Source organism: Pollicipes pollicipes, unplaced genomic scaffold (assembly GCF_011947565.3).
Source record: "Pollicipes pollicipes isolate AB1234 unplaced genomic scaffold, Ppol_2.1 Scaffold_3087;HRSCAF=3621_pilon_pilon_pilon, whole genome shotgun sequence".
NCBI lineage: Eukaryota > Metazoa > Arthropoda > Thecostraca > Pollicipedomorpha > Pollicipedidae > Pollicipes > Pollicipes pollicipes.
The window spans coordinates 4,705,498-4,731,144 of NW_023596225.1; the positions used below are offsets into that span (position 1 = coordinate 4,705,498).

Sequence of the window (25,647 nt, forward strand, 5' to 3'; positions counted from 1 at the left end):
TGTGCCGGCCAGGTGAGGGCGCAACAAGGGCTGCGGCGGTATTGGCAGCTGCGGGAAACCCCAACAGAGAGAGAACGGCGGCTAGGAGGCTAGGAAAAACATAGAGTTTAAACGCCGTTTATCGGATGCAGTTAGGCACAAATGCGTGGGTTATAGCTAATGTATTTTGCAGTCTTTGGCCGAGGTATCATTCTCATCGTAAAAATGACACGAGCGGAGTGCGGGGAAAACCAGGGCTTCAACAGCTCCGCCCTGGTGGCGGGCGCACAAAACAAACAAGCACGAGCGCCTATGGACGACACGACACGAACATAAGCTACGTCTAACACGCAGACAAGACGGCGACTGGCTGAGACGCCCCGAACGGACTCCGGGCTGACCATGCGACTATGTACACAGAGTATATGGGATATCTGTCCAGCTGCAACATTGTAAATATCACAGTATTATCGCCGGTAGCCACGCATCGAAACGTTTTGATTGCAGATAAATCTTCCAGCCTCGGGTGCCTCAAAAGTTGCTAGCTAGCGATGACTTTATCGTGCGTTCCGCTAAGTTTTCGAAAAAGGTGACTCGTTTTGCGCCCAGTATGCACTGCAACAATCGCTGTGTTTATTTGCTCTCTGAAAGACAGCTTCGGAACTACGGCCTTACCTAGATATTCCGCTTCCTCCGCCCCTCCATCAGTTAAATAACCATAAAAACATTGCAACGCGTCACACGCTGAAACCGTGCGCCCTTATGCCGACACGCTCTCCACCATTGTCTTCTTCATGATCTCGCCAATGTTCTCGTCCGCCTTGTCGGCGTGCTTGACGGAGCACTCGTCCACCTCGACGCCCGAGTCCTCGGAGGGCGGCGTGCCGCAGTAGGTGACGCCGGCCGCTGCCGCCGCCGCTGCGCCGCCCACCCAGCCGCTGAACTTGTTCTGCAGCAGGTCGGCGAGCGAGTCTAGCTGGCCGCCTGCCGGCTGCGGCACGCTGCGCAGGTCCGTGTACTTGCGCTCGTCGCCGCCGGTCGGCTCGGCCGGCTCGGGCGGGAAGGCGGCGGCGCCGGCCGCAGGCGGCCCGTAGCCGGCCGGCCGCGCCGCCGCCGCCGCCGCCGCCGGGTACGTGCACGAGGCTGCCTCGTACGGCCCGGCCGTGGCGTAGACGGGCGGCGCCGGCTCGTACGAGCAGCCCGGCTGGCCTGCGGCTGCCACGCTCGGGTAGGCCGGGTAGCTGCAGGCGGGTGGGTAGCCGGGCGCCGCGCCGCCGGCCACGCCGCCGCCGCCGGGGCCCGGACCCGACGGCGGGTACTTGTTGAACGGGTAGCTGTAGTGCGGCGGTGCCGGGTACGCGTGCGCGCCGGCCGCGTAGCTCTGGCACGGCGGGTAGGCGGGCGGGTAGCCGGCCAGCGGCGCTGGGTACGGCGGCGGCGCCGGCCCCGGCGGCGGCCCATAGTTCTGCAGGCCGCCCTCGAACGAGAAGCTCGAGTAGTGAGACTGCGTCTGCGGCGGCTGGTAGGCAGGCACGGCGGCCGCAGACGTCACGGCCACCTCGTAGCTGTCGCTGCTGCCGTCGCTGTTCTCCGAGTAGGACGAGTCCTCCTGGTAGGGCGCCGCCAGTTCGGCGAAGCCGGCGGCGCCGCCGGCGTACGCGCCGCTCGGGTACTCCTGCTCGGTCATGTACTGCTGGCCGGGCGCCGCCGCGCAGCCGGCCGCCTTGGGCCAGCCGCAGCTGGCCCAGCCGCCGGCGCCGCCGCCGGCCGGACCGGGCGCCGGCGGCCCCGGCGGCTGCTCGCGCATGATCGTCTCGACGAAGTGCGAGCGTACCCGACTCGGGTTGAACTCGATGCGGCCCGAGGGGTTCTGGCAGCCGTCGCGCGTGCAGCCGCACGGGAAGTTCTGCCGGTCCACCTGCAGACAGTGCAGGCTGGCCGTCATGGCGCTGCTTCGCACATCCGGACGACGGATTCTGCGCCATCGTGAGGAGCATTTGCAGCGCTCAGCGGGATATTGCGGGCCTTCCAGGATGTCGACATCGATTGCAATATTTTGTAATCAGGGGTCCGGTTAACGAAAACCTTATCCAATGCTCGGAGTTTTGCCAAATATTGCACGTACGTGGGGTTAGTTATTGTAAAGAGACAGGATGAACACTGATTTACACATGATGGTTCTAACGACAGTAAAACCCGCATACTCCAGCACCGACCACTTAAACACGATGACAGTGGGAGCATGTGCCACGCTGCCTCGCGCAAACAAAACTTCATTTTGAACACACAACAACCTCTGCAACGCATAAGCACAAACACACACAAATACGAGCGCTCTGAGCCAAACAGCAGGGAACTTCCGTAGGACAAACCTGAGCCCATACGAGACCCTACCTTGTCCAAAGACCACGATGATCTTTGCACACACGGGGAGCCGTGCACACACCGAGCGCGGTGGGGGGGGGGGGGGGCTACCGCTCGGTCGTCTCACCTGACACTTGATGCCGGCGCCGGCGCACTGGCAGTTCTCGGGGCGGCAGACCACCTTGCAGGCGCAGCCGCAGAACTCGCGCGACGTGCGGATGTCGCGGCACTCGTCCTTCTCGAGCGGCTCGATCTTGCGCACGCCCGAGGCCCGCAGCAGCGCGCGCCGCTGCCGCGTCGACACAGGCTGCGGAGAGGGAGGGGGCGGAGGCGTCAGACCGGGGAGGGGCCACCAGGGGCGGACAGGTGACCCGGCGCGGCGAGGAGAGAACGTGGGGCCCGGTGGGAGGGGACACCAGGGCCTGGTGGGAGAGGACGTGGGGCCCGGTGGGAGAGGACGTGGGGCCCGGTGGGAGAGGACGTGGGGCCCGGTGGGAGGGGACACCAGGGCCTGGTGGGAGAGGACGTGGGGCCCGGTAGGAGAGGACGTGAGGCCCGGTGGGAGAGGACGTGGGGCCCGGTGGGAGGGGACACCAGGGTCTGGTGGGAGAGGACGTGGGGCCCGGTGGGAGAGGACGTGGGGCCCGGTGGGAGGGGACACCAGGGCCTCGTGGGAGAGGACGTGGGGCCCGGTGGGAGGGAACACCAGGGCCTGGTGGGAGAGGACGTGGGGCTCGGTGGGAGAGGGCGTGTGGCCCGGCGGGAGAGGACGTGGGGCCCGGTGGGAGCGGACATCAGGGCTGGGCCGACGCACGTCTGTTTCGTCAGCCCAGCCCGGACGAGGCCCGAAGCACGCTGTCGGCCCGCGGGAGCGAGCCAGAGATACCGGCTGGGAGCGATTACCGTCGGTGAGTACCCGACCCCGTGACACAGTCAGGAGACGCGACAGAATTGGCGAGCCGCCCATTCTATACATGCTGACAGCCAACCGTAGAACATGAATGCAAATGTCAGTATGTAATGTTCATCACTCCTTACTCCACCAGCCGTGCTCCACTCCGCTTTCGAAAATTCCTGTCACTCAGTGCATGAGGCAATCATTCCAAAAAATACCTTACCCCCTCCATCGAACTCAACGACCCAGCCTATCAGCCAACACCCGAGCAGTAGCCTGCCACGCGGCGCCACCCCGCCCCCGCCCCCGCCCCAGGCCCAGGCCCAGGCCCAAACCCAGTCCCAGCCCCAGCCCCGACTCCGGCCCCGGCCCCAGCAATCGGCGCAGTCCGGGCCCCTCCCCGGAGGCGAGCACGTGCCGGCAGCCACGTCTGACGTCAGCCGAGTGGGACTGATTCAGCGGCCGGCGGCGGTGCCAGCGGTGCCGGCGGTGCCAGCGGCCGCACCTCCGCCGCCGCCGGCCGTCCGCCGGCCACACGGCCAGCGCCGCCAGATAGGGCGCCGCCGGCAGCACCGAGCTGCACGCCACGGAACCGCGCGGCGGGCAGCGCGACGGACAGGCGGAACGCGCGGCGGCTCATACGCGCGGTCACGAGGCTCAATGCAAGAGGACACGGCGAACAACACCCCCTGCGCCTGTCTGCCAAGGCGACATCGCAGAAGCCATGGCCTGTCTGCCACAGACGACGGCGGGCGGGAGACGGCATACCCGCGTCGAGTCACACAGGACACAGGAAGAGCCGAACCGAGTTATTCACCTCGCAAAGTGGCGATTACCCGTGCAAGCCTGCACCACCTGGCCCAGCCCCGGCGCCGTGCTGCCGCTACACGTGAATCACGTGCGTGGCCTCGGTAGGTGCCGGCGACCCCTCCCCCCCCCCCCCCCGAGCACACGCACATCACTTCTGCGCTACACACTGGACGTTTCGGCGCTCTTCAGCCGCCGGTGGTACCGCGCCCGCCCAAGACCCCCACCGTCAGGCCGCCGGTGCCACTTACCCGCAGGAAGAAGTAGCTGTCGACGTCGAGCTCCGAGTCGGAGAGGTCGCTGCCCTCCTCCGAGGCGGCGTCGCTCTCCTCGCTGCTGCTCGTCGACGGCTGAAAGAGCAGCGGCCGTCAGCGGGGCAGGGCGCTCGACGGCGGCGCGGCCGCTCCGTACCGTCTGTCTCTGTCTCTGTCTCTGTCTCCGACGGCGGGCCGCCGGAGAGCTGACGCAAGATCCCGAACGGTCGCCCACGGTCCGGGGGAAAGGCCGCAAATACCAGCCGTCCGAACAGCGCTCATGCGGGCGACCGAACCCGACGGAAACGCTTTCAACTGGTGAAACGTGCCGCACACAACTAAAAATAGGTACAAACTTTCTGAAATGTCGGAGTACCGCTTTGAATGTCAGTGTGTTTGTGAGTATAGACTGATAAACGCGTGCCAACGTAACTGCATTGGCCACTTTTAATGTCAACCACCCGCGACCGTCCGCCGGCGGTGGGCCGGTAGGACAAAGTCATCACCCAGACCACGCTGAGTGTACTATTTTGGCATTCTGTGATGGGGCATGCGCCCGAACCGGTCAGCAGCGCGGGGGCCGAGCGAGGGCGACTCGCGTTGCCAGACCCTCGCCACAGCCGCTGTCTACTCCGTGACGTGCCTGTCCCTCCCCCGCTCCCGTAAACCGGTCGGGCGCCGTCGCCAAAGAGGCGCCCGTCCAGGGTCACTGCCTGTCAACAAAGCAGGTGACGACTGCATAGCAACAATGTCGGCCGGCATGGTCGACACAGCGGGACCTCCCCACGCCTCCCTAAGCCTTGATCGCAGCCCTAGCCACGGGGTGGACGGGGGGGGGGGGGATCCTTAGCATATAAGTGACGAATCATCGCGACCGTCATTTACATATGTCGTGCACTAATTCTAGAGAAGACCCGACAAGCCGTATTAGGCGGCCGCCCTCCGGCACAAACAACGGCGACTAACTCAGACCCCGGGCGACCCCGGACCGGCGCCGGCCGGCCGTCGGCTGGCGTCGCCGCTCACCTGCAGTTTGCGCTGCTTCAGTCGTAGCCGGGAGAGCAGCTCGCGGTGCGCCAGGCGCTGCTCGTTCACGTGATCGGTGAGCGTGAACCGCTCCACGTGACTGTGAGCATCGGCCATGCCCAGCGTCGAGCCGCCCTGCGACGGGATGCACGTGAAGCCCTGCGCCCGCGGGAAGTAGAACACCGTCACGCCGGCGAACTGGATGCCGCGCCGCGGCCGCTTGGCCACGCTGCCCGCTGCGGAGAGACGCGGGCGGTCAGCGGCCGAGCCGGGCGACACGGAGGCGCGCCCTCATCTGGGGCCAAGGCGGAGACGGACGGCGAGCGAGAACGGACAACGGCGGCGGGAAGGCCGGGCTCGGCGGAGACGCACAGGGGCCGACGAGCGGTGACGGGCTGGGACGGAAGGGTGGCACGGAGACGCGCCGAGACACCCGGACACGGGCAGAGTGAGTGCTGTGTAGAGCAGAGACACGGAAACGACGAAGGACGACAAACGCGCACGCACATACACACACATGGCGACGTCACCAAAAACAGGCAGACAATGTTGGTCAACCCATACGGGACTGGCTAGGCAGCGGTCAGACTGGCATGGAGGTGGCGGACATGCAGCACACACTTTGAAATAGGTACCGATACAGGGAATATAGGAAGAAAAACGGGTAGGTCGAGCAGCCCACTCGACAGACCACACGTGACAACTCCACTGAGCCTCGACACGCCTCAGCAAGAGGCCACGGGCGACATGTATTGGTGTTGGCTGCCTCTTCCCACGTCATCAGTTTCGAGATTGTAGGGATGCAACTAATTCATCTCATGCTTGTGGACAAGGTAGGTTGAGGCTTTAAAAAGCCATTTAACGTATATGGATAAAAAGTGCAGCCGACGCGACTCAGGACAAACATCAGTGAACAAAGGTGCTGGTCAGAACAATATTAGCGTGAGATACCAGCAATGCAGTAAGCCGAAGTGAAATACGAGAACGCAGCTGAAAAACAGCCGGGACTTCATCATTCGCGAGAAACGTGGAGCTAGATAACACGGAAGCGAACGTGGAGCACGAAGGAAATCGGCGACTTTTGTCGCGAAGATAGCAGATAACCTACGCGCACCACCCGCCACATCACCCGCCTGTATCGCCGTTCCGCGATAGTGTTCCGTGATGAGTCACTCAACGCGGGCCTTGACTCCGGCAGTCACGATAAGCACTGTCACTACGCAGTGACATGGCCTGCTTTCCATTACACGACATTGACATCTGAGAAAGCATCCTCGAAATTGTTTTGCGTGCACTTATTCGTGAACAGTTGCAGTGAAAACCTGGTTGGCCTGAAGCTTTTCCTGCAAATACAATGCTGCAAACCGGTCCCCTCTCAAGAGCGTGGCTACCCGACCATGACAATTTTACATGCATCTTCTACCATATCCAACGCCTCCGTGCAGCGGCTTCTCGGCATCCGTGACAAGGTCTGCTCCCCACCACCACCAGAGGGCACCTACCGGCGGCGTCTGCACTCTTCCGCTTCAGATTGCTGCGGACGGGCAGGGCGCTTAGATTGGGCTGGCTGCGCCGCACGCCGTCCCCAGCCGTGGCCGCAGCTGTAGCTGTAGCTGTAGCTGTAGCTGGAGCCGGAGCCGGAGCCAGAGACGGAGCCGTATCCGTAGCTGCCGAGCCGGGGCCGAAGCCGGGGCCGGAGCCGGAGCCGGAGCCGGAGCCGGAGCCGGAGCCGGAGCCGGAGCCGAAGCTGGGGCTTGAGCCGGATCCGGCGGTGACGGCGGCCGCGGGGACCTGAAGCGGCTCCGGGACGGCCGGCGCGCAGTCGGCCGGGTCGAGACGCGTCACCGCCGGCTCTGACAACGGCTGCTGCTGCGGCGGCGGCAGCTCCAGGACCGCCGGAGGAGAGGTGATCGACCCCGCGGAGGCGGCCACCGCCAGCTGGCTCTCCGGGATCGCGCCGGCCGTGGCGAGCCGTGCTTCCGCTCCGGCCGACTCCACGGACGACTGCCACTGGACAGCGGCCTCCACCAGCACGTGCTTGTCTGCTGCCGCCTCCTGGGAGACGGAATGCTGCTCACAGGGGACCGCTTCCAGCTGTCCTCCTGCAGGACAGGCTTCTTGGGACGCCCGCTCATCCGACAGTGTACCCTGCAAGTTCTGTTCCTCTGGGCCAATCTCAACAGCAGCCGGTCGTTCCGCCTTACGCGCCTCCTCCACAGAGGTCACCGTGCCGGCCGCAGAGGCGGCGGCTGCAGCCGGCTGCTCCACAGGCCGCATCTCTGGCGTCTCCTCAGCGACCGCGTCACTGCTCACAACGACGTCCGCGCCTCCTGCTGGAGCTGCGCCAGCTGAGACCGCCTCCTCCTCGACTTTTGCCGACGCCATCGGCTGGCAGTCCTCGGAGGAGACTGACAACGCCCCCTCCTGCCCGGCCTCCGAGGGGGCCGACTCGACCTCCTCCTGCGGGGTGGGCTTCGCCTGCTCCTCCACGGGAGCTGACTTCACCTGCTCAACCGAGACCGGCTCCGTCCGCGGGTCCTCTCCCGGCGGCGCTGCGGCGACCTCGGCGCTGGGGGCGCCCGTCGCCGGCGCCTCCTGCCTGCTCTCGGCCGTCTCGGCGGCCGGCCGGGCCGCCTCCACCGGCGCGGCGACCGCGTCGATGTCGTCGAGCAAGTCGCGGGGCCGCCAGGGCGCGCCGGACGGCAGCGGTCCGTCCACGGCGTCCAGCAGGTCGCGCGGCGGCGGCTGGGCCGGGCGACTCAGCTCATCCCCGGCCATAGCGAGCGTCTGCAACAGCGGAGCAAGCCCGTTAGCCGGCGGTCCCCTTCTGCGAGCCCCGTCCCACGCGATGGTGGTCCACAACAGCCTGACGTGGAGGGTCCCGTCGGGAGCGGCCCGCCCAACTAAGGGCACCATCCGGAGTTCTGTACGACAGACGCTCACAGAAGGGTAACACTCGTCGGCTGACAAACAGGCGGAGACATTTGTCACAGGAAATCCCTGTGGTATTCCCAGTGCGGGCGACTGCGTCTACACACGCGTGATATCGCTCCGGACAGGCCCGGGAGGCCATGCCGGCTACAGCAGCCGTCCTCGGCCGACAGGATGGACCAGCGGCGGCGAACCACGGCACAGTACACTCACCGCGACGCCGCAGGACGCGACACCCGCACTGACGAAGGCAACGGACGCCGCAGGCATTCTGTGCTGAAACGCAAGTCCCACTTGTCCTCTCACGACGCAACCAGAGCGCCAGCCCCGCAAACCCGGAAAACTAAGGTGCCTTCTGAAAATACATACGCTCTACTACGCCATCGCCGTCCGTCACAAAGGCGCCGCAGCCCTCAGCTTCCAAAAGGTCACCGATATCTGCGTTCGTATTTCCCTGTTCTGGCCGACAACGTCTCATGGTGCCTTAGAACATACACCTCAGCCACATTCTACCGCACAGTTTCACATGAACCAGATTCAGTCGACAAAGGGACTCTCCGTTCCAGCGCACCCGCCGAGGGACTCACCGAACACCGAACACTCGTCCCCGAACAGCCCACACCACATCGCTCACGTACTGTCCTGTCGCACAGGGCCGCGTCCTCGGCGCCTTCCGTCCCCACCGCGCAACAAAGGCGTCACGTGCCGTCTCCGGCGCTGGGAGCGTCCGGGGGGGGGGGGGGGCACGGTTCGCGCCGCCGCCCACCTGCTCGTCGTCCGCGTCGCCGCGGCCGTCAACCGCTCCACCGACGCGCCGACCGACCGGCTCTCCGCCAGCTGCGTCTGCCGCGACCTACCAGCTGTCGGAGGCCGCGCCTGCGCTGCGGCGGCGGCGACGTCGCGGCCAGGAATAACCGCGCGCGGCGCCGGCACCGCGGGCCGCGGGTAGAGCGACGCCGGCCGGAGAGAGTCGGCCGGCCCGAGCAGAGCTGCGCACGGACCGGCGGCGCACCCGCCCGTCGCGGCTGCTGGCCGGTCGCAGCGGCCGCTCCAGCACCCGGTTACGGTCAGCTACCACGCCGATCGGTCCGGATCTCAGGTATGCGGCTCTACCGGGGCCAGCTGGTCACCCCGACAGCTTCGGAGGAATGTCGCCGCAGCGTGCCCCGCCCATGCTGCAGCCTGCAGGCGTCCAAGCCGAGACAGCCACCGCCAGCGCGCCTCAAACTGGCCATCTACGGCAACGCTGCCGCGGAAGCGCCAACGAAGTACAAAGAAGGGCACAAACCTCCCCACCACAAATAAACAACCGGCTATCGAAAGCAAATCTACATTACGTCCGCCATCACAGGTCGTCCAAATGTGAAGCATCCCTCCCAGTCACAGTCGGGCCGCACTCCACAAGCCTGGCCGAGCTGTCCAACCGGCGCCGGTTTCACCCCGGCGCCGGTTTCTCGCGGTTTCCCCAGGTCCGTCGGGCGGCGACGGCGATGGCGACGGCGGCAGTGGCGGCGGTGGCGGGAGGGGGCCGGGGGCCAGCCCTGGCGTTCTCACTTCGGCGCACAGGTGCGCCCGGGCCGCACACACCTCTACCCACGCGCCCCAAATCAATATAGCCGATTCGGGGAGAATTTCACAAGGCGCCAATCGTCATTCATTCGTCGCCAACAAAAGACGATTGGTTGTTTGCGAGGGTCGCGCTTGCAGTGCCGCGTGCGACGATCGGCCGGCACTCCTGCTGACGGAGCGCACTCTGCCGCCGCACTCCGCCGCGACTCCGCACTCACCGCGCACTCCCAGCGTAAACAGCTACCGGCACTGCAACGGTGCGAGCACTCTCGCCCATTTGCGCCGAAGATGCCTCGAAACTTTCCGCCGCCGCCGCGGCAGAGCAGCGGAGGGTTTCCGTTCCTGGTCTCTCGGCCGTCGACAAACTTCGCGGCCTGCGAGCCGGATAATCGCCGCCCTCCGGAGCGGATAGCAGAGCTTTGTGCCCGCCCGAGCATCGCCAGCTCTGTTCCCAGCCATACGTCGAGCCGCCAAGAGAGAGGTCTTCACTCGTCTCGGAGGGCGGCAGCCAGCGACCGGCCGGGCGGCGGAAGTCTGGCGACCCGTGGAGATGGTCTGATGTTTTCTACTCGCTCAGCCACCAACTACGGTGGGACCTCAGCGGAGCCACGCTACTTCTCCGGCAACACGACGGTTTTTGGGCGCACCAACGCGCACACCGAAAAACGCGTTATCAGTGGGGCCACGGCCGGCTTTAAATCCGCCGTATGACGTCACGGAAGGCAAAGGTCACGCGAATCACCTTGGTGAACCTGATACCAGCGGGCCCCTGCTCGGTACGACCCTTCTGTACCGCGGCCGCCAGCATCGCGTGCGTCCGGTGTGTGACACGTTAGCGCCGAGGACGTCAGAACGACAGAGGTCTGCGACGAACGCCGTCCCTGCGGAACGCCTCGCATTTGTTTTGGCCCGACCTTTCGGCAGCGCGTCCGCGAGCTCAAGGCCCCTCAGCACACAGAGTACTAAACAAACGCTTCTAGCCAACTCTGCATGCAGATCAAACGGACCCTCCTGGCTGACGCAATAAAGCCGATATGATCGCCCAAAAATATTCGGCAGACATTTAAGAACTGGACATTAACGAGCATGAAACACCGACCATGCTACTGCACTACATAGCAACTTAGTGAAATGATTATCTAGACACAAGGTAAACACAAACCACTGAAGTTTAATAAATATAAATAATATTTCGCCCGCGTCGGGGAAGGCGTAATGGCACCCCATTACTCTGTCTGCTCATCAATAAACCAGTTTACTACTTCGGGAGGGTCCATCACCAGTTCCGAGCGGAAATAAGTGCTTGGGCACCCGCAAACAGGTTATGGACAACTGAACAGCGCAATGGTATGGTTGCGCGCTTTTCACACGCGTCATGAAGCCATTAAACAAAACAGAGTTGTAAAGCAAATATCAGGACTACGGTGGAAATGGTGCACCGAAAGCAGGCACTGTGGACAATAAGTACCCGCAGGTAATGCTTACATAAAGGCCGTGACAAAAAGTCACAGCCACAAAATAGCGAAGCGCGGACCCATTGGCTTGCCTGGATTTGAGTGGACGTTTGGACATATTTCGCGGACTTTGTAGCGTTGTGCTCACGAATCCAGACGGTTCACTCCTCACCTTCTGGAGTGGCAATTACGCAATCGCTTCCGTGGTTGCGGAAGAGGGCATTTACAATTGCAGACTTCTAAAAAGAGCGCCTTCGATAACGGCTTCACACACTTAAGACTGGGTCTTTCCAGCGACACACCCCTGCCAGGAGATAGATGATGGAAACGTTTATCTGCCCATGAGTTACATACATTACATGAGAGTCACCTAAAATCACGCCAAATTTGCATATGAACAGGGAAGCCGTGTACCGAGAAGACGTAAGGAAACTGTGTTACGGCGAAGCTGACTTAAGTGATGACTTAAAGGCGCACGATAACGTTAATTTCTGAGCTAGAGGCTACATGCAATATCTAAGATTTAATGACTAATTACAAGCGGGTGGTGGGAGCACGGACAAGTTTATCAGAAGTCTCGATTTTCTGAATTTCATGCCTACAGCACGCGCTTAGCCATGTCAAAAATCCCTCCTAGGTCTCGATACATATTCAGTGCTGATGCCCTTCCCTCATTTGAAGGGATGGTAGTTGCTTCACCTTCGCCGCTATAACCCACTGGAAAACATGTCACAAAATAAGGTGAGCTGCAATTTTGAAAACTTAGTACGCGCCCGGGTGGCCGGTTGGATACCCTTCGCTCAGGTGGGGGGGGGGGGGGGGAGGAGGGCAATTGGCCCGCTGATATTTCAGGAACTAAGAGAGCTAGACACCAAAGTCACAGGGTGTGTTGACCTGTCCGCGAACTCACTTAGGTCAGATTTGGAGGCTCCTAGGTCATAACCTTCGGGTCAAATAACGTCAAAAAGGTCAAATTCCAGGTTGGTCTCCAAAGGGCCCCTAGAGCCTAAATAACTGTTCTGAGCAAAACGTCACACGATCATCTTAGGCCAGTGCCCTAGTTTGGCCTTTTGAGGGTCATGGTGACCAAAAATATACAAGACCGCTGTGAGTTTTGCACTTAGATAAGCGATGAAGATTACGCTACGCACAATGTTCCTAAAAAAAAAATGTTGACGTGGGTTATTCCGGGTCAGTGACCTATTCTGACCTTTAAGAAGTCTATGGAAGGTATATAATGCGGTTGCTGTTATCAATTAATTCGAAATGAGCATCAGGAACTACCCATACAGCAAGCGCTAGAGTAATAAAACATGTTGGTTTTGGCCTTGGTCTGACCTTCATACCCAATCCCAGGTCAATGTAATTTGTTTATTCAGTTGTTGTGTTGCCTAGAGAAGCATCTCAGAGTTATATGGTTTCGTCCAACACTCCGTTGTTGGATCAGATTGAACGATTCCCTAGAAATTGCCTTCGCTGAAACCATGGCCTGACTTTGACCTGCCATAGCTCAGCGACCTTACAAGGTACATCTAATCTTTCATGCCAGACAATCCGTTATTCAATTTTCTACAGCTATGCAAAATTTGGTGCGGCTATGCCGCGCCGTTCGGAAACTATTTCGGAAAACATTCGGGAGGGGGGGCAATTTGACCCCCATCCAAGAGCGTGCCAGAGTATACATATCCGCATACTACATCACGTGTTCATCATCAAACACACAATGGCCTGATAACGACACCTCAGCTCTTCGTGACGATAGCTCAGCTAGGTGGAGCGTCTGTCAGACTCACCCACCTGTGGCGCGTTGCGTTAGAGCCGACGCAGATGTTTTCAATTCCCCCCGACTGGGATGGCCAGCGGCAGGTAACAGCGGCCGCGCTTAAGGTCAGGTGACGTCAGAGCAGGACGGACCGTGCCGGGCAAAACGCCACAATAAGCTCTCGCCAACAAAGTCTGCCGCTGACATGGAATTTTACGGTCCGATGGCGGGGGCTGGGCTCGCGCAGCGAAGACTGCTGAGCGTGGGCTCTGATTCCAGACATCCATGAGATCAAAACACGCCCGACTTAATAAAAATAGCAATATACTACACAGCCAGTGAGCTAAATATGTAAACCTACATATATATATATATATATATATATATATATATATATATATATATATATATATATATATACATCGGATCCGTCTATTGGCGTCCTCACTTCAGGAAATTGTCGTTTAAGCGATGGATGTTCATTACGCAAGAAAATGTACAATATTGCAATTTGGAAACCTTACGAACTTGTCGAAGTCCCCACAGAAGAAGAATGCAGAGGCGAATGCGCCTCACAACTTACAAAGGTCAATTTAAAGATTCCTTTGCCCTTCATTCTCAGTTCGGAAACGGTCGGAATGCACTAACAGCATGGGGCACCCATCCGCAAACCCAGCAACCAGTGATTCCGAACATGCATTTGTGCGGCTTCCAGCAACTGGCAACCACCCATGGCTCGGCCCTCATGCCGGCCTTGACCTCACACTTGGCAGCGAGCAAAAGGATAAACCTATTTGAAACTTTTTCCCAAAATAGCGCGTGGAAGGGTGGAGAGCATGCCTACAGCGCCACACCTTGGTATGGTCCGAAAGACGGCAACACAAGTACTTCCTATTTCCGACGAGCGGACGTCCGTCAGGCGTCGCTCGCAGCAAGCGCCACCTATACAAAACAATGCGCACTATCAATGTCATGGTGGACCCTTCGCGCCAGACTGCAGCGTTTAGATAAGAGGGACGTCGGAGCGCGGCCGCGGGGTATCGCCGACCGTATGGTGCGAACCGGTCATGAGTCCCACACAAGCGTTCCGTCTCGCGCATGGCGACAAACCAGTACCTTAACACCAGTTACCAATTGCGAAAATGAACCCGCCGTATGGTCCTCGGGGCGAAATAGAACATGTGTGTACATGTGTTTCGTGGTGGTTACGCCCAATGCTAAACTCGCCACTGCAGGGCTACTTCGCAGTCGGCCGTCCGTACCTAGATCACAGCCCACTGAGCTACACTAACGCAGTTCCAATAGCAAGGCAAACATAGCGCCCTGCCTGGACAATTTCCGCCGCCGTTCGTCGAAGTATTCAATGAAGGCGTTACCAATAACACATGGGATAGGGACGTGGAGGGGATGAACACTGGATCCACCCTCAAAAGTGAACATATCCCATCTTAGGTGGCGTCTCTGGAATTAGTGGCGGCCAGATGGAGGCGGGAGAGGCGGATGCCAGAGCCAAGTTAGCGTGACTCCATTCGAACGACAGTCACGCGAGAACGGTGCTGGCGGGCTGACAGATGTGATGTAATTCGTATTGTTCTATAATGAAATGACGTAGGATTGCAGTCATCACGAAGTTGTGGTACGAAATAATTTTCTCTCGGCTAGTCATGTGATCTGAGGATAAACGTGTTGGTGGTAAGGAAGAATGTGCTGAATTACCAGCGAAATTTCACCCGGACGTGTTGATCGGTCACGACAGCGGAAAATCCCCTCTAGTGCCATGAAAACCATGGCAGCCTCGCTTCCTGACGCTTGCGAAGGCATGCGAATTGTATCCTATCGAAAAATCCAGCAGCACGTGCGTAGCACAAAGGCCAAGTTCGCTTCCAACGAAATGTGCCTCTTCTCATCAGAAATAACGTTACGCGCAAGACCGGGCACATTCAAACCAGATATGTTGCACACTCGCTTTTCTAATTTGCTCTCCTTTTGACACTTCTAAAAATTTAATCCGAACGTTTTGATCAGATGGATCACTGGGATCAGAGCCCAAGCCCAGCAGTGGTTGTCGAGTGAGCCGTGACATCATCATCTACTCGTGAAGCTTCAGGTAAACAGCAGACTTTGACTGCTAAAGTTTAACGTGCCGCAGTGCCTGGCACCGCCTGGTCCGCCCCTTGACGTAACTGAGCCTTCAGACGAAGATGACGCTGCCGCCAGCCGCGGGTCATCTTCGTCTGAAGCAAACAGCGAGCACTAAAGCGACTCGAACCTTCATTACAACATTTCACCCAGCGCCACTGACTGGGAGGTTACGTCTGCCCACCCTCGTTATTTTGGGACCTAGCCGTGACATTGGATAAATCGGAATGGCAATTGATTGCTCGCAGACCATCATCAACAAAATACTGTCGTTGACCGCCTTTTTACATGATTCACCGTCATCCGCTATCAAACGCCGCTAGCAAACACTAGATATAACGTGATGTGTCGTTACCTGAACTGACCTATAATATAGTTGTCACGTTAGGTGTTTATTGGTTTAAGTATATGACAATCCCCTATCCGCAGCTGCATGTGATGCAAAGCAGCGGCCTTCGGCGAACCTCATCTGAAAACAATTCGCTGGCGTAATTCCATGTGACGTACATCACAGCCACACATTACATATTGTAGTCAAAACTGTCCGACGACTTTGGGGCCCCGTGACACCATTGTTTATAGTATTTCAGCTTGGAAGCCGGTACGAAACAATACTTCGACAGGTCTTCTTTTCCGCAGCAAATCATGTGAAAAGCAAATTACGGGTCAAAGCTAGATCGAGGTCGCAGGATGAGGATGGATATGGCAACTTTGCATCGCTTTCTCTTGCCAGTCACACGGCCGTCGTGGCCATCATCGACACAGCCAGTAGTCATCTGTAAATGTTTCGGTATTGCTAACCAAGCCATCCGCAATGGGAGGAAAGACATTTGGGTTTGGCATTCATGCTCGGTTGACCCGAAACAATCCCGCTGTGCCCTGCGTCGTGAGATTGGCCTCGACTGGTGCCGAACCAAACCAGGTGATGCAATGCATTACAACTATCTAAGGCAAGAACGGACGGTTTGGGCTCTCACCTGCGGAAGCATAGAGCCGTGCAAACTTTCACTACCGACGCATCTCCGTGACCGGAGGTAGTATCGAAACAAACTGCTCTGCCCAAATGTGTCCGATTGACTGACATCTGCTGAGGATTTGGTGGGCTTACCTGGATAACTGTCAGCCGATCTGGAGTTGGAGGCGCGGCCACATCCTCCCTCCAGAGAGGCCAATCAACCGGACGGCTTATGGGGAGAACGACACCGGACAGGTGAGGGCGACCACACCGTCATCTCATGGCTGCAGATCCGCACCGGCGGCCCCTGTCCTGCACCGGTCAGGCACCGGCTGGCCCCCTGCACCGGCAGCCCCCTGTCCTGCACCGGCCAGGCACCGGCTGGCCCCCTGCACCGGCGGCCCCCTGTCCTGCACCGGCCAGGTACCGGCTGGCCCCCTGCACCGGCAGCGCCCTGTCCTGCACCGGCCAGGCACCGGCTGGCCCCCTGCACCGGCGGCCCCCTGTCCTGCACCGGCCAGGCACCGGCTGGCTCCCTGCACCGGCGGCCCCCTGTCCTGCACCGGCCAGGCACCGGCCGGCCCCCTGCACCGGCAGCCCCCTGTCCTGCACCGGCCAGGTACCGGCTGGCCCCCTGCACCGACGGCCCCCTGTCCTGCACCGGCCAGGTACCGGCTGGCCCCCTGCACCGGCGGCCCCCTGTCCTGCACCGGCCAGGTACCGGCTGGCCCCCTGCACCGGCGGCCCCCTGTCCTGCACCGGCCAGGTACCGGCTGGCCCCCTGCACCGGCGGCCAGCACCCGTCAGCGCTCTCTCAGCCCCGAACAGTGCTCTCCAAACGTGAACAATTCGGGTCGACATAACCGCGCACGACTGGTCCCCGTCGACAGACGCAAGAAAAGCCGTCACGGTTCCCCACGAACCCTGACAATGCAGCACGTGCGCGTTTGACACCATACGGCCGTTATCGGACGCTCCAGTGCATCTCCAGCTGTTGACTGTGAGCCACTCACCATCAGTGCAGCAGGCCTACGCATACCCCTGGAGCAATATTATCAGTGCATGCACTCGCTAAAGGGGAGAATAAGCCGTAAAAGCATGACAAGTCAAAATGTAGTCTTTGCCAACTCATTACTTCGCCTCATTTAGTGTCATGCGGGCAGCCAGAACCCCAAGTCATGCAAGCATCATGCATCACCCATTTATGCATAAAACCGCGTCCTGCCCGGGATACTGGGCGTTGTGCAGGCCACATCCCCGCGGGAATGGTCAAGGAGCGCACAAGTGGCCAAACAGCTCACAACTCACACACAGTTGTACTGGTGACAGAATCAACATTAAGACCTTTACTGCCAGCTATGATGGCGTCAGCGAATACGCAGTGGGTACGAGAACCCAGTCCTGTAGAGTGTGGCTCACCATTCAGCCTGCCAGTTGCACCTCAAGCACACAGAGCGTAGCACGCCATGGCAAGACCAGCCGACCGGCGGGAGCCATCACCACGCAACATTGAAACGATCGCTGCGTGTTAACGAGGCCGGTCGGGTTTTCCCCAACAGTGGTAACGTCAGTGACCGCCTCGCATGGCGAGAGCGCCGCGGTGCCCGAACTTCACGATCAGTTTAGAGCCTCGTAAACCGGCAAAATCGCACCATCGAGCCAAATAACACAGATACTGGCTTCACTACCCGCCTACAAAATATACCGCATAATCTATTGTGCTTCAAATGCAAAATTAACGTAAAAAAGCAAGCGACAACTGGGTAAGGAGCGCAGAGAGCGTCACGGCCCATTTGTTTTCGCGTTACACCAGCGACAATATGTGCGGCTTCGTCCCAGCTGAGGATGAGCTACCACGTGCACCTTCCCCCGTGACAGCCCCGATCGGCCGGCGCCTGACACACCCTCCCTAAAGGCCGTCACACAGCCCGACCCGTCATTCGGCCCGACCACGGTCCGGCCTGCCCGACTGCGTCCGCGCGCCACGGCTCGGACCCAGCCTCGCCTTCCCCTCCCCCCCCCCCATCACCTCCGCTCACACGCCCCGCTCTCTTTCACCGGCCGGTCGGCGGGTCAGCGACACTGCCGGAGCCGGTCGCCCGCCAGGCACGCAGCCCGGCTTCAGCCAGCGGCGCCGGCACCAGTCGGGGGCGAACAGGCGCTGCCGGCGGCCGGCCCCCCGCGGCCGCGGCGTGCCTCGGTATCTCCCGGCCCCAGCGCTCCACACGGCTGCCGTGCCAGCGGGCGGCAATGGCGTGTCAGACACAGCTGCACTAGCACAGCGGCGGCGTGTGAGCCAGCGCGGCGTGCGGCGTACGCAGAAGCTGGGATGACGCGCCGTGTCGGCTTCCCAGCTGGCGTCGCAGTCTGGGTCGGCAGCTGCCCATGACCACGGGAATGGCAGAAGCCCGTAGCGCCTACCACCCCTTGGAACGCATCGCCGCCGGTCACGCCCTCCTGGCGCACTCGTCTTGACACCTGCGTCAGCGTCTTTACGGCGCTGGCGCCTGTGACTGCGGCTTCCGATGCGGCCACCAATGCCAGCTTCGTTACGGACCCCGCAGCCGACTACGGCTTCCGGCCGCGGCGAAGCCGAGTCTCGAGCAGCCTGGTGACGTCATCACGCCGAGCGCGCCGGCGAGTTGGCGAGGCGAGACGACGCGAGACGAGACGGGGCAGGCGAGGCGGGGCAGGCGAGGCGAGGCGAGGCAGGCGAGGCGAGGCAGGCGAGGCGAGGCGAGGCAAGCGAGGCGAGGCGACGATGGTCCCGTCGACCAGGCTAACCCGGCAGCGATTTCTTCATTCACATGCCGGCCTATCGAACAAACTATCTATCATAAGAAGCAAACTATCGAACGCGAGTGCAACAGGGTTCCAACTTCTAAACAACAGACGCATAAAGAACGCACGGAGGCTTCCATACTACTCGAGGGGCAGCTAATGCGATAAGCAAATCCTGTCACTTGAGGGCCTTTTTGCAAAAGTTGCCCAGTGTTCAAAGTGGAAAGAACATCACTGTCGGATACCGTATAAACGCGCTTCCACGTGGGCACAAGCGCAATGAGCCGTTCATAGACCAACACACCGAGCAGCCTCATCGGTTGACGTTTCTGTTCACTGTGCGGCCCCAGCAGGTCTGCTTCCGCCCATGACGTCACCGCCTCTCACGCCACTCGCAGTCCGCAAACGCGCCCCGGAACGCATCCGACAATGCGCTTCCAACGTCGCGAGTTTGCTAACAAACGGCGTAGTCCTTCGCCGTCACCGTTAATAATGGATACGGGTCGCCCGTGGGACACTACGCCTAACAATTTGCAGCAAACCAACAACACGGAAGCGCGGGGCGACGTTGACTCACAGGTATTGACATGGCCCGCACGGGTGGCCCTGACCTAAAAACGGTCTGCCCCGGACGACGCCAAACCCCGTCAGCCCCACAGTCCTCGGCAGGGACGGGTCCAGTGCACTGGACCCACTCCATACACACACTCCACGACAGTCCACTCCGATCCACTCCACCTTATTCCATACCGGTTCCATTGCAGTGGAGCGGTGGGCACCTGCCAGCCAATTCACAGCGCTCCGGCGGGCGTGATCACGCCGCACCTGAAACCCCTCGCGATCCCCCAGCCCACGCGCCACACCCGACCTGGGGTGGACAGCCAACGCCAGTGACTCGCTCGCCACCAGCGGCGAGCGAGCCAACCCCCGCCACCGCAACAAACACGGTCGGAGCCACACATCGGCGACTCGACACCCGCCAGCCAAACGACGGCACCGCAACAAACACGGTCGGAGCCACAGATCGGCGACTCGGCATCCGCCAGCCAAACGACGCCACCGCAACAAACACGGTCGGAGCCACAGATCGGCGACTCGGCATCCGCCAGCCAAACGACGTCACCGCAACAAACACGGTCGGAGCCACAGATCGGCGACTCGACATCTGCCAGCCAAACGACGCCACCGCAACAAACACGGTCGGAGCCACACATCGGCGACTCGACATCCGCCAGCCAAACGACGCCACCGCAACAAACACGGTCGGAGCCACACATCGGCGACTCGGCATCCGCCAGCCAAACGACGACACTGCAACAAACACGGTGGGAGCCACACATCGGCGACTCGACATCCGCCAGCCAAACGACGACACCGCACCCACAACCCTCACCAGAAGGCATACCGCCGCGGTCCCCCTCGACCACCGGCCCCCGGTCCTCCCCCAGACCACCCACAAACCAAGGAGGCACCCACAACCCTCACCAGACGGCGCACCGCCGCGGTCCCCCATCGACCGCCGGCCCCGGTCCTCTCTCAAACCACCCACAACCCAAGGAGGCACCCAGAACCCTCATCAGACGGCACACCGCCGCCCCCCCCCCCTCCCGACCGCCGGCCCCGGTCCTCTCAGACCAGGACCCGCACCACTTGTTGCGCGGGGGCGGCCGCGTAGCCGGCGCGCCACCCCGGGGCTCTCGACACGGCCCGCCGCGGGGCGGCGCCACTCGCGCCGCCGGCTGAAACGGGGGCACGTCGGCCGGCAGCGGGCCGGCGATACGCACGCGCCGTCCGCTGACCGTCGGCCAGCCCGAAATAGGCGGCGCCGCGCGCGCGCGCCCTGCCGCCGCCGCGTCGCGCTGCAGCGTTGCAGGCCGACGGGGACAAGGTCACGTGCCGAGGTGCGCACGGCCGGCGGCTCACCCGCCCGCGGCCGGCCAGCTGCGGCGGTCGGTGTCCCGGGCCGGCCGACGCCAGGTCGCCAGCGGAGAGAAGCCGCTGCCGCGGAGCGTTACGGACCATGCGCAGCGCACTGCCACGGCCGGCAGGCGCTGGGGGGCTGGAATGAACTTCCAAAGCCGCAATACTCACCCCATACCATGAGCTTGCAACGGACAACGCAGTTCAACCAGCCGCGAACGCACACGACATTCCTCGGCCGGGAGGGGTGAGAGGGCATCTTGCCAGGGCAGGACTGGCCAGTACACTCGAACCATCCGGGGTGAGAGGGCATCTTGCCAGGGCAGGACTGGCCAGTACACTCGAACCATCCGGGGTGAGAGGGCATCTTGCCAGGGCAGGACTGGCCAGTACACTCGAACCATCCGGGGTGAGAGGGCATCTTGCTAGGGCAGGACTGGCCAGTACACTCGAACCATCCGGGGTGAGAGGGCATCTTGCCAGGGCAGGACTGGCCAGTACACTCGAACCATCCGGGGTGAGAGGGCATCTTGCTAGGGCAGGACTGGCCAGTACACTCGAACCCAGGTCAATCAGTGGCTGACAGGACTGTGACGTCATCAGAAACAACCCCCGGCTGCGTCAGCCGGCGCACACAGAGGCGACGGCACACCGCTGTCATTCCGTCTTGGGACATGTAGCGTCTCGTTTTGCTACCAAAACCGGACAACCGAGACGCAGGCTAACCTTGGCGGTATCAACACGGAAAACGACAGAGCACGACCAGCCCAGCAATGTGGGTTATGACAGCACTTTGAATAGAGGATCAAAAGGCTGATGTGACTGACACCTGACATATTTCAGCTGTGATCTGCCGTTTCTCCCCAGCGACATACCAATGCCGTCAATCTGGAACAACAGCCACATCTGGCTGTGCCTGACTTGCAGGCATCAAGGAAAGGCCTCTGATGCTCCTGAACTGTAATCAGCTCAAAGCACGCGTCATCCATCCTCCCAAGTCAGACAGCTCTGTGCCAACACTGAGACTTCCGGGGCTCTTGGTCTTACCACACTGTTGTTTTTTTGTGCTGTTCAGCTTTCATTTCCGGGCGCTTTCGAAGGTTTCACGTTCGGTTATGAGCGGAACGGGCAAGAACAAGTGCAGTGACGTCATTGGGGCACACGCGCCTCGCTGGCCGCGCGCGGACATGTGTTGCCTGTCGAAGATGGTCGACGATCGAAATTCAAACTTCTGTTGAAATTTGATCAATTATGTCGTGACATCGCTTTCCTATTTCTTCTTCGCTGCCAGCATATTCGGACCAATGAGACCACCATTTGTAACATGCAGCTTTTCTATTTGTTTTCGGTTCCAACAGACCGTCCACAGTTAGTCTGGCCCAGAAATCTAGCCCGTCCACCTGAATCAATGCATCAGTCACGCCATCCTCTGCCAGAGGACGGGTATTTCAGCCAGCTCGCGGCCCGGTTTCACCAGCCAGATTCAGGAGGAAACCTCTCGGACGGATTTAGTCCTGCGAGAGTAGCGCGACAAAATATACAAAGCCACGCTACCGTCCATACACAGGACCGGCGCCAAGTAATGCGGGTGCCAACCACTCCCCATCGCTTCGGCCACGCTACGACGGCACCAGGCAGCTGCCGCGCGCGGCTGGGACGGCTGACTCAGACAACAGTCGCAGACGGACTGGGGCGGCGTTCAGTTCGGTCGTTTGTTTTGCCTTGGTCGCCACCTAATCTCAGACTTCAGCATTGTTGCGGGTAATAACAAATAAAATCCGCGGCCTCGGCGACCTTATTCAAACAGGGCACAGCTGGAATTGGTCTACGTCACGGCGCAGCTGCGAGAGACATCTATTGAGCCGATGATGCACTACTCGGGGGTCATCATCAAATATCTGCCTCGGTTGAATGAGAGCACTGTACATGATTGTCTTTTCCGACAGAATTTCCGAGAAGTTCAGCGCAGTCACAGCCCGTCAGCGCTCCTCGTTTTCCACTTCGGGCGGAAGCGAACGAAAATTCAGGGGCGGTGAACTAACAGCCAGAAAAGCATGTGCCTTGACGGAGATAAAAAAGTCCTCTAGTAGCTGCTTACGAGGCAGGGACAACTCATCGTGACAAGATGGCGCAAAATGCACGAGGCTTCTGTCACGTGCACTCCTTCGGGTGTTCTGTTAAAATCTCCTCAGCACCACCAACGCCGGCAATGCTCTTCCGCTGGGCCGGCGCCGCTGCATGCCAGACCGGGCGGTCGCCGGGCGGCGGCGCCCCGCTCCCGAGCCCGGCTCCGTACAGACCGCCCCCGTCATCCGGCATCCTAGCGGCGGCCCCGCCGAGGGCGCCGCTGTCCGCAAGGTCGCCGGTCCGGCCGACCCCCCCCCCCCCCCTCCCCCCCCCGGCCCCGCAAACACGGCGAGCACGCCGGCGCCCCGGCCGCGTGCACGCGTGCGATGCACAACACACTGGCGGCCGTCGGACGGGCCAGGGCGGCGGCGGCCAGCGGCGCGCACATGACCCACCTCGTGACGCACCAGCCGCGCCGACTGGATCCTCCTCGCTCCTCGCCAACAGCTGCTGGAGCACGCCTCTGGGAGCAGACGGAGCGGACGTTAGACCACGTGATCCGCAGCACTGGTGAACGCTATGGCTGTGCTGCACCACAGGGCGGCACAGCGCGACCGCGCGCAGCAGTACGGTCACGCACTGCAAACATGGGACGCACCAACCAAGGTTCGGCATGCTTTGGCGTTGCAACTGATACAGCGGCCGATGAGGCCTCTCATTTTAACTGACCCCACGTCGAATTTTGTTCACGTTTCTTCGCCGGCCACCAGGTGTGTTCACAATGGCACAACACAGCATCCATCATCACACGCGCACAACTCGAGCACGGTCCCAGCGGCCGTGACCACTGCGGCCTTGGCTCCACCTCCGCGGCCCTGCGAGTCCCGGCTCAGCCCGCCCCGGTCCGGCCCGCTCGCGCCGGTCACCTCACGGCACGAGGCGCCGCGCGCGCCCTGCGAGTCCCGGGTCAGCCCGCCCCGGTCCGGCCCGCTCGCGCCGGTCACCTCACGGCACGAGGCGCCGCGCGCGCCCCCCGCGGGGCCGGGCGGCGGCGGCGGCGGCCGAAATAAACAGAGCGAAGGCGGCGACGCCGGAGTCGGAACCGGGTCAGCCGGCGCGGTGCCCGGGCCGGCCGCAACGGCGGCACTACGCGCTGCGCCCGCCGCGTGCCGGCCGCTGACGTCGGCGAGGGCACGCGCAGGCCCGGCCGCGTGGGCGCGCCGCTGCGCCGGCCAGTGCCGGGTGGTGGGTAGGTCAGGGCGCAGGCCGGAGTGTGGGCGGTGCGTAGTTCGCCGGGTGGGTTGCCGGACACGCCGGTGCGTGGGCGGGTGGGCGCGCTGTGATCCGGATGGCAGCGTGATTGGGCCAGGGTGGCGATGAGAGCGGGCGACGGAGAGCAGCAGCCGGCGGGAAGTTCGGCTCGCCGACGAGTGGGAGCACGGGTGGGCGGAGGCGCGGGATGCCGAATGCGGGGGTACATGGGGTGCGTGGGGTGCCTGGGCAGGTGGCCGTTTGCGCACCCAAATACGTGCGCAAGCGCGCAAGTGTCAACAGCTTGTTGCGCGGCATGCTTACGACAGAGTGAGAGTTTGTGGAATTTATGTCCACGCGCTCAAACAACATACAGACCCAAATGCACACACGCATGTGAGCGCAGGCACCAAGGATGTATGCATCCATAAATGAGGCGTGTGTACGCCCGTAGTGAGCCTTCTACACACCGGCGCTGTGGCAGACCAACACTGAGCACGCTAGCCAGCGCGGGCGCGCGTGTAACGCCGCCGTGCGCCACTTGTCCAGCGGCCCGAGATGCAGCCCATGGCAGGGCAGCCAGAGCCTGAGCCCGGCGACCAGCGGCGCTGGCTTCTCGGCGGGGAGGGAAGCTCGGGCCTGCAGTGTGCGGCCCGAGCTGCAGCCCACTGCCCGACCAGCGGCGCTGGCCTCTCGGCGGGGAGGGAAGCTCAGGCCTGCAGTCCGCGGCCTACGGAGCAGAGCTTCCCGGAACCAACCGTCCGGCAGCGCCCGAGAGCCGCCGGCCTTGAGCGCCAGGGACGCGGCCAGCACGGCACGGGACACGTGCTCACTTCGGCTCAGCGTGGCAACCACGGCCGGCGTTTGCCAAAAAGTTGAATAAACTCGGTCAGCGAGGCCAATGGTCAAAGGGTCAAGGCCACTTTGGGCTTCCAAACATGTTCGGTGGTAACGTGATTATGACCAGCAACTGAGGTCACCGCGGCGTGCGGTGACAGATTTGAGTTCTCAAGGCGAAAACATCTGATCCTCGTCCTCACGGACCACCGTCGTGACAAAACTTTATATATATATATATATATATATATATATATATATATATATATATATATATAATACGGAATATAAATCTACAGGATCAATGCGGGAGACGCTGGAATCCCTCTAGGTAGTCCGAGGAGACCGCCGGTCAGAAGCGGAGGCGGTGTCATTATCAGGGGTCTGCAGGAGCTAATGTCATAGAGACGGGGAGGGGGAGCGGCGGCGGGGGAGACGGCGGATGGGGTCGCACCGCGTCACGTCGACAATTAGAGCATACGACATGAGTATCGTGCGAGGAAGGGGAGAACGGTCGGCGGTCCAGTGGTCACACAGCAACTCCGCGGGCGATCTATCGCCGGCTCGAGCCAGCTGACACGAACCACAACGAACGGCTCTGAACGACGGCTCCCCAGCAGCGCACCGGCTCCGTTACACGGTGTGGACTCGGTGTT

The 25,647-nt window shown here is 61.2% G+C and overlaps 1 protein-coding gene across 1 annotated transcript; it reads right to left on the reverse strand.

Moving 5' to 3' along the window:
- Window positions 1-146: 146 nt before the first annotated feature.
- Window positions 147-23,807, reverse strand: Axud1 (AXIN1 up-regulated 1). Its single transcript, XM_037239015.1, has 8 exons — window positions 23,633-23,807; window positions 23,359-23,426; window positions 7,080-8,112; window positions 6,828-7,022; window positions 5,326-5,561; window positions 4,297-4,395; window positions 2,471-2,650; window positions 147-1,897 (listed from the first exon to the last, which is right to left on the reverse strand). Exons 1-8 carry the CDS (start codon window positions 23,706-23,708, stop codon window positions 740-742), a joined length of 3,045 nt encoding a protein of 1,014 aa, XP_037094910.1. The 5' UTR covers window positions 23,709-23,807; the 3' UTR covers window positions 147-739.
- Between the last annotated feature and the right edge of the window lie 1,840 nt (window positions 23,808-25,647).

Coding starts and splice junctions, on each gene's coding strand:
- Axud1 (XM_037239015.1), bottom strand. CDS start 23,708: ATGATGGATGCTGTGTTGTGCCATTGTGAACACACCTGGTGGCCGGCG. Junction 8,113..23,358: donor CGCGGCTGGTGCGTCACGAG/GTGGGTCATGTG, acceptor CCGCTGTTGCAG/ACGCTCGCTATGGCCGGGGA. Junction 1,898..2,470: donor GCGCCGGCATCAAGTGTCAG/GTGAGACGACCG, acceptor CACTGTCTGCAG/GTGGACCGGCAGAACTTCCC.